At 43.3% G+C, this 8,991-nt stretch overlaps 1 protein-coding gene across 4 annotated transcripts in view; it reads right to left on the reverse strand.

The window, feature by feature from the left end:
* The window catches only part of PDZK1 (PDZ domain containing 1), a 110,093-nt gene extending 101,720 nt beyond the window's left edge, over positions 1 to 8,373 (reverse strand). The window contains exons 1-7 of one of the 4 annotated variants that reach the window (XM_073668524.1): positions 8,275 to 8,373; positions 6,629 to 6,840; positions 4,528 to 4,801; positions 3,943 to 4,079; positions 1,999 to 2,197; positions 561 to 757; positions 170 to 403 (exon numbers count right to left, since the gene is read on the reverse strand). In XM_073668524.1, coding sequence (XP_073524625.1) covers positions 170 to 403; positions 561 to 757; positions 1,999 to 2,197; positions 3,943 to 4,079; positions 4,528 to 4,801; positions 6,629 to 6,838 — 1,251 coding nt within the window. In that variant the 5' untranslated portion in view covers positions 6,839 to 6,840; positions 8,275 to 8,373. The other 3 variants (XM_073668525.1, XM_073668522.1, XM_073668523.1) reach the window with 3 other exon arrangements.
* Positions 8,374 to 8,991: the final 618 nt, after the last annotated feature.

Genomic DNA, 8,991 nt, shown 5'->3' on the forward strand with positions numbered 1-8,991 from the left:
ACTAAAGCCAGTAATATATCCCACTCTTGTAGAAATTCTCTTAACCCAGTTTTCATTCCCAATGTATCAATGCTAAAGCCCAGCATAATCCCTAACCCTAGCTTTGCGTTGACACCATTGGCAATGCTCTTCAGTACTATCATCCCCACCACCATCTGCAATGATTTACCTGCTTAAGGAATTGTCCTGGGATATCTTTTATAGCATTGAGGTTAAAACCAAAACCTGAGCTGCCCTTCGTCACTCGGCATAGTCTGGGCTTTTGTTTTGGATCAGAAGAAGGTTTAACCGGTGTTGACGCCAATGCTGGCTTGGCAAGCGTTTCTGTTGGTTTTGGAGTTTCTGTTTTTACTGGTGTCGGAGTCTTTGATGTTTTCAGATATAGAAATGCGGAAATGCCAGCCTGAAAAGCAAATGGTCAGAACATTATACTCTTCTTCTGGGCTCCTGGTATGACATTAGGGGGGTTTATTTGTGTTTTAATACACTTTTTGGGTCCCATAGAAAAAAAAATTTGAGTCCCTGATAATAAATCCACCTCCTTCACACCGGACACTCACCTTGGTGTACATTTCATCTGTCGCTTTGTTTGAGATCAGCAGGGTGGTCTTGTTTCCCCCCTTCTGGATGGCTTCCACCACCTGCTCGTGCTCGAAAGCCTCCACGGATTCTCCATTCACAGCGACAATGCGGTCATATTCCTTAAGGCCAGCTTTGTGTGCTGAGCTTTTCTGGTCAATTTCTACAATGAAGTGACCTGAGAGGAACATGGTAGTCACAATTTATATGGATACTGTTGAGTGATAGGTGATTTTACTCTGGTAACCAACAATTTTTTGACATGTGCTGAAACCACCATCACCAACCACTAAGCTGAGGGGGGCAGAAGGGCTAAGTCGAGTGCTGTTCTCCTTGAAGAGTTGGGATTAGCAGAAGACAGTCTCATCTTCAGCTAGTCCCTCTGTCTCTTGACATTGTATTTCCTTTTTATAAAGGTTCATTATCTTAAGGAGACCTACCACTTGCTCAAAAAAATTGAGTTAAATATTTTGTAAAGTTCCCTGAGTTTCCCTGATTCTGTCGTTTTTTCCTGTTTTGCTCTGTGTCGCTCCATTGCAGAGTTATTCACATTTGTTGCTTTTGGAGCCAGTATGTGAAATTTCTGCTTGTAGTTCAGATGGGTGTTTCTTCGGAGTCTTCTCTGGAGGCGTGTGCTTTCACCTCTCCCTCCCAAACACTACCAATCACAGCTCAGCAGCTGATCTAGCAGTCATAGACTCTGCCGAGCTGTGTTTGGCGCGTCTTTGGGGAGGGAAAGGGCGAAAGCACACCCCCCCCTAGAGACGACACTGAAGAAATGCCCAGAGATTTCACATAATACGCTTGAAAAGAAACAAATGTTAATATTTCTGCAATGGAGAGACGTAGCAAAAAATGGAAAAATTCGCCAGAGCCAGGGGATCTCAAGGATTTTTACAAAGTTTTTAGCTCAATTTTTTATGAACAAGTGACAGGTCCTTTTTAAGCTGGCCATCAAATAGCTGTTGGTCGAACATTTTTTCGGTAGACCACTCTCTCTGCCGACTCCCCCACCAAAATTAGAAGTGTGTTCCTCAGTTACACCTCCTCGAAATGTCTGAAAAATTACCATTGTTAAAATCGTTACTGTTCCTCTTGTGAAGGGAATGGTCCCTACATTTTCCAATCATTGCTGCCAGTGTTAGATTGTGTTGGGACCATTTATTTATATATTTCCAGGAAGAAAAACAGAGGGACAGCACAACACATAATTCTAGGAAAGCAATAGTGTTTAATGGGGAATTACCGTAAAAACTATGAGAGACCTTTCAGAAGAGGTCCTCCATTTTCTACCCTGAGCGCACCACCCCAGCCATCTTTTCTTGTACCCTAGCATCACTCGTGTGAGTCACAGTAAAGTGATTCCTATATTGTTCAGTGGATCCACCGGTCGCATTGCCATGAATGACCCTTCCTTACCTCTATGATTTTTCTCCTGTCTCAGATAAAATCCGTAGCCATCTGCTTCCTTGTCCAGCCCCACGATCCTCGGAGGGTTCGGTAGAAGCTGCAGATTCGCCTCGTCTGCTGTGATTTTTTTCTTGTTTTGATGGAAGTAATCAGTGACTTCTTTATCGACCACCAGGAACATGACAGAATCTCCGGAATCCTTGATCTGCTGGAAACAGATGTATAGAGATCAGATCAGCCGTCATGTTGTCAGGATGGTCGGTTCAGCTGTAACTAAAGCTCAATTAGACATTCTGCGAATTTCTAATATATTTGTACGTTGAGCCACTGAAAACTCTTATAATGTCCCGTACGAGAATGCGCTCTCGTAGTGAAACTTGGTGTTGTCAGCTGAGTATAATCAGATCATGGTCATGACAGTGACCCATTCACTGACCGCAAGCGGAGGTAGTAAAGATTATGACAAATTAAAACACCAATTAGAAAGTAGTCGAACTTTTTTTTAACATATAAACTTTTTCAAACACTATTGTGAAAAAGTTTGGTGACTTGCACCAAGTTTATGGCACCTTTTAGACTGTCTTATAGTCAGAAAATGAAAAAAGAAAAGTAGAATTGTGCCAATCTTTGTGCCATACAACACACACTTTCCCAATAAACTTCTGTCCTTTTCTTAACACTTTTTATAATTGGGAAGTGCTAAAAGAAAGTTGCCATTTTTTTGAGCTCAAAAATGGCACTTAAAAAAAAAAAAGTAAAAGTTCAGTCTTCTGCCAAAAACTGGAGGAAACTATTCAATAACCCATATCATAGTTATAGGGTTAACAATAAAATTCTGACTGCCTGCACGTTTCTCACCTACATGCCTGCGGTTTCCAGCATTCCACTTATCTACCTGTGGTCTCTAGTCCCTCAGCTGTCAGATCTGCGTGCTCCACTAGTTGCTGCACGGCTACCTGTGACCCGTGTGGCCACCCTGACCTTGGGCATAGAGGATCAGCCTCACCTAATGAGTCCAACAATGGATTTATATAACTAGTATTAGTGCCCATGAGCTCCTTCTAGTGGACACTGCAGGAAAAAAAACTATTACATTGTGACAGCAGTTTTCTGATCCCTTAGTGACATAAAATAAAAAATCTGTAACACAGGGCTTGTGATCACCTGCCGTGTATAAAGCCTTACTTGCCAACAGTCCTGAATTTGCTATGACAGTCCTGCTAATCTGACCAAAAAATGGTTGGCCTTTAGCTAAAGCTTGCCCAAAAGTGAGCGCTCCTTGGGGGTGGTATCTAAATATACTGAATTTTGCATTCACAGTATATACAAATGGTGTCGTTGGGTATCTCAGTAGGGCAGAACCCGGTGAATCTGGACAAGTGTTAGGTCCCACGGTGCCTGAGGGGAAGACCACTCTGCCCAGGTTTCAATTTGTGACTTCCGCCGTACATGTACGATGGATGTGCGCACTGCATTTATGGAATGGGCTGTGTTATACAGCCAGCACCAGAGTCTAACCGTTGCGATAGGATTGATCTAGGAGCGCAGCAGTGTAACCTCTTCATTTAAGGATTTGGATATGTGAGGAGGTCTCCATTCCAACGCCCCTGAACCAGCTTGCAACATGATTGTGAGGTGCCGATGACAATGTCATGGCAGCTGGGAGGGTCTACTGGAGGCCCCTGTGTCGACCATGCTTGAAAAAATTGTAGAAATAAAAAAAATATGTATTAATGATAGAAACTACAGCTAGTACCACAAAAAGCAAGCCCTGATACAGCTCTATCGATGGAAAAAAATTAAAAGGCGAAGAATAAAAAAAATTGAAAGGGAAAGAGGTTCCTACTGGGACTGCCCGTATAAACCTGGATCCGGTCCTGTTGATCAAGCACCAGGACCCATGTGTGACCGCTGCCTCTGCCCAATAGCTGTATCCCCCAGGTATGATCTTACCTTTTTGACCAGTTGATCGTACGAGTCAAATTCAATGTTCTTGCCATTTATTTCAATTAAACGGTCACCTTCCTTGATGCCGGCTTTAACAGCCACGCCGTCTGCTGCCAGAGTGTCCAGGTAAAAGCCTTTGGTGCCTAAAGTGCAAGAAATCCCATGAGAAACATGTCCGGATTTTTTAAATAAAGCCGAAAAAATGTATAATATCACAGTTCTAGAATTATGGCAATGGGAAGCAGTTCGTTTTAGCCTGGAAAACCCAACTTTGAAAAGTTTGGCGCAACACCCAACCGGTTGAATAGGCTAATCTGCGTCCTGAGAGAGTGGCATGCCATAGTACAGTCTAGTTAGCCTTTATATGGATAATAATGGTTCGCCGTGGATTAAAAAAAAAAAAAATGGCTGCTTTTGTCCAAAAAACATTGCCCTGCTGTCCACAGGTTGTATGTGATATTGCAGCCCAACTCCATTCACTTCAATGTAGTCAAGCTGCAATATCAGACACAACTCACGGACGGATGTGGCGCTGTCTTAGGAAAAAAGTCTTAATTTTTCTTTATCCCTGGACACTTTGTGACTTTTTACCTTTTTGCGTCTTTAAGGAGAATCCAAAAGAAGCTTTGCCTTTCACCAAGTAGCAGAGCCTTGGCTTTAGCGTCGCTGCTTCTCCCGATGGTGCTTTATTCTCAGACAGTGCTTTATTCTCAGACGGTGCTTTATTCTCAGACGGTGCTTTATTCTCAGATGGAGCTTTATTTCCAGATGGATCCGCTTGACCCTTCTTGGAATTTAAGTAAGAAACTTCATCCTGAACTGTCAAAGTCACAGACGATCCACTGGCCTGAATTATCTCCACCACCTGTGGATGGTCAAACCCAGAATCACCATCATGGCACTGCTGCAGGGCATGAAAAAACAACCTCTGGCTCTCTAGCCCTGGGAAACTACAACTCCCAAACAAACCGTGACAGCTGCAATGGTGGGAGTTGTAGTTTTGCATAATCTAGCATTCCCAAGCTTGCTCACCCTTCAATGGGTCAACTTATTCTCTAGTCACATCCAACAGCATGGCAGCACGGTGTCTCATTGGTCAGCACTGGGGTCCTGGGTTGAAATCTCACCAAGGACAACATCTGCAAAGAGTTTATATGTTCTCCCCATATTTGCGTGGGTTTCCTCTGGGTTCTCCGGTTTCTCCCACGCTCCAAAGACATACTGATAGGGGGAATGTAGATTGTGAGCCCCGATGGGGAGAGTGATGATGATGTCTGTAAAGTGCTCTGGAATATGATGGCTCTGTATTGCAGAGTCGGCTGTCAGTCAGAGGCGGGGCGTGGTTACAGACATCTCTTGCTATGTACTGAACGGTAACTGAAGCCACGCCTCTATGACTGAAAGCCTGTTAGCGCGGCGGCCGCATGGCTTTAGAACGCTATTAACGTGCAGATTGACTCCAGCTCTGTTACATCTGCACATTCCCCTCTTGTTCTCTCTACACTGTATTGCCAAAAATTAGGTATTTTTATGTCCATACATCTTCCCGAAGAGCAATGCCTATGTCCTGTCAGGTTTCCTTTGTTCTAGTATTGGAAGAGCATTTCCGTTTTCTCTAGGTTTGGATAGAATCATGTCCATATAATGGCCAGCTGACTGCTTCCTATCTGTGGCTACAGCTCCTGTACAGACCCATGTGTCCCCATGGTTACAGACTACAAAAAAAACTGTGTAGTCGGACCGTACAGTCAGGTGCTTCTATTTCACCTTGTATATAATGCCTCCGTGTAAATTAGAGGCTTCCAAGACAGCACGTCCCTTAGGCTTTAAAAAAGAGACCCGTATGTGTGTTGCAACCTCCGCTCCACCACGTCTCTGCTGAAACTGGTTAACTCGTATTGGCCAAAAGTGTTGAGAAATTATCCTGCAAACTGGAGTCCAGAAGGGGTCGGTTTAATGCAAACCGCATCCAAAAGTGGACATTTCCTACCGCCGCTCCCTAGAGTGCAGCGCTCAGCAGACCCATTGGGAATGAATGAAGTGACAGAGAAGCACACGCACTGCTCCTCATTCTTAAAGGGATAAAAGTTCCTATCATGCCGATCGGTGCCGGTCCCAACGGTCGTACCTTCACCGATCAACAAGTTGTTGTCACTGATCTGCTGGATAGGTGATAACTTTTTTTTTACCCCTATAAATATGCTGATTTTTGGAAAGAAAATGTTAATAGGTAGGAAAGAATGGGCAGTGGATGCCCTCTACATCCCCAAGGTGGCGTGGATGCCAGGGAATGTCCCCCTCCATATAATCTGTCCTCTACTATTTTCTAACCGTTGATCCATGTAAAGGACCCGGTTAGAGGATCTGACTACACCGGGTTTGTTTGTAGTCTGTAACCATGGAAACACATAAGTAGATTTTTAAGAATATTTCTCATTTTATTTTAATTGGCTTTGGATCGTAAAAAGTAATAAGACTCACCCAAGCCTAATACAGCCACTTTACCCCTTTCCTGTCCTGTCAAATATTTAAGACCTGAGTTATCAAGGAAGCACTGAATGGCAGGGAAAGTCTGCTTGACATCCCCATTGAAAAGACTGTGGTAGTTAGGCCCCATCTCCATAGCTACCAGACTGTCAGACCAATGGAGCTACGTTCATCCATATATCAAGTTTAGGAAAGTCTCCGTTACCTTAGCGTGTTCCATGTCATCCACAAACTTCCCATTGACGTTCAGGACTCGGTCTCCATCTTTTAACCCAGCTTTATCTGCGATGCTTCCACTCTCCACCGACCGGACGAGGTGACCGGGTACATCCTGCTCGACGCGCAAGAAAAACCCGTAGCCTTTTCCATCCTTTTTGGTTAAGGAGCACTCACGGGGCTTGGCATCCAGGGCCATGTCTGTGGTAGAGGAATATGCATATATATTATAGACCGGGGACATGGAAAACAAAGGCAACTATCGGTGTAGGCGTCATTGTCCAGTAATTCTGGACTGGGTTATAATCAGTATGGCCGCTATTATCATATCTAACCCATCAATAAAAAAAGGCTGCAGGTTCCTTTTTTCCCCAAAGAACTTTCTTCCTTGTCCAGAGGTCACAAGAGATTTTTTTTCCTTCTAACTCAACAATATGTCAAAGGACAATTCCACCCCAAACTGAAAGTTCCGATAAGCCTTTATTTGGGAGCCTGGAAAGTTCTACTTTGGGTGCTCCTCTGCGGATTGTACATGTTGGGTGTTTTGGCTGTCCTGGTGACTACGAGGCTGATTTCAAGGGGAACAGGTCATAATCAAGTGACCTCCTTCCCCCCCAAAGTAACAGTGAAGCTTTTTTTGCTGCTCTTTTTTTGCATAATCAGTGCTAAACTTTAGGGTTTTGTCATGATTTTGAGCAAATTTTAGTTGCAAGGTGATGTTGAACATTTTGTAAGATTTAATCCCTGGTGACTTTCACTGGCAGGAAAGGGGCAGCTACAGCAGGATCTCATATAACAGCACCCTATATCTTAGCGTCTTATGAATTTTTCATAGGGTCGAGATGCTTAAAGAGGTATTCCAACCATAGACATTTATGCCATAACCTCAGGAAATGTCTGATGGATGCAAATTCCACCTTCAGGATTCACATCTATCTTTTGGTACTGTCCCACCTGAGCGATTGATCTTGGTGAGGAGGCCATCGCATCCAGGCAGTGAAGGAATGGAGAGGCGGCCGGGAATAGATGACACCTACAAAATTTAATGGAGTGACGGGAACATCTGCGCCCACCTATCCATTCATTTTCAGCCTTGATTTGGCGTCCATCTTCCCAAGATTGACAGGGGTTTGAGGACTCTTGTTCTAGAGGTGGAACTTTCAAAAGGGAGCCATGTTCTTGAGATAGAGTTGGACCTCTCTTCTATCAGAGATATATGGCAGATCTTAAGGATATGCAGTTATTGTCTAAGATGCAAATTTGCCTTTAACTTGAGTTAAACGTTTTTGGTTTTAGGTTTTGCTCAAGTTCTCTTTTAAGAAAAGTCATAAAGATCACAAAATACCAAGTATAGTGCTGCCCACAATCTAGAAAAGTCACCAAACCAAAAAGGCTGATGATCTGCTGCACGCATTTAGGAGAAAACGTTTCCAAAGCCTGCAATGAGTTACACACGGAGTCGTTGGAGTTATTCCGTCACCCTTGCTGCTACTTGCAGATTGTGCTCCAATATAAAATCCCATATAAATAATAAACCCCTTTTATATATTCTGCACACACATCCACCCAAACGTTACCTGTCAGATGTAGTGGGGAGGTCGGCTGGCTGTCCTCTCGCTGAGGATTAAGTCTTACCTTGAGTTGGCACGGATCAGCTGGACTTTGGTTGGGCAAAGGTTGAATTAAAAGATGATCTATTTAACTCCGCATTAGTGGATAACCAGGGAATTTTATCTCCTGTCAGGACTTTTACTCTTTTACTGTTAGTGCTGCATAGTACAGCACTATATATATATATATATATATATATATATATATATATATATATATATATATATATATATATAGTACAGACCAAAAGTTTGGACACACCTTACTTAAAGATTTTTCTGTATTTTCATGACTTTGAAAACTGTACATTCACACTGAAGGCATCAAAACTATGAATTAACACATGTGGAATTATATACTTAACAAAAAAGTGTGAAACAACTGAAAATATGTCTTATATTCTAGGTTCTTCAAAGTAGCCACCTTTTGCTTTGATGACTGCTTTGCACACTCTTGGCATTCTCTTGATGAGCTTCAAGAGGTAGTCACCGGAAATGGTCTTCCAACAATCTTGAAGGAGTTCCCAGAGATGCTTAGCACTTGTTGGCCCTTTTGCCTTCACTCTGCGGTCCAGCTCACCCCAAACCATCTCGATTGGGTTCAGGTCTGGTGACTGTGGAGGCCAGGTCATCTGGCGTAGCACCCCATCACTCTCCTTCTTGGTCAAATAGCCCTTACACAGCCTGGAGGTGTGTTTGGGGTCATTGTCCTGTTGAAAAATAAATGATAGTCAAACTAAAC

This window comes from Phyllobates terribilis, unplaced genomic scaffold (genome assembly GCF_046119375.1).
Source record: "Phyllobates terribilis strain yellow unplaced genomic scaffold, ASM4611937v1 Scaffold_2__4_contigs__length_985480577, whole genome shotgun sequence".
Taxonomy (NCBI): Eukaryota; Metazoa; Chordata; class Amphibia; order Anura; family Dendrobatidae; genus Phyllobates; species Phyllobates terribilis.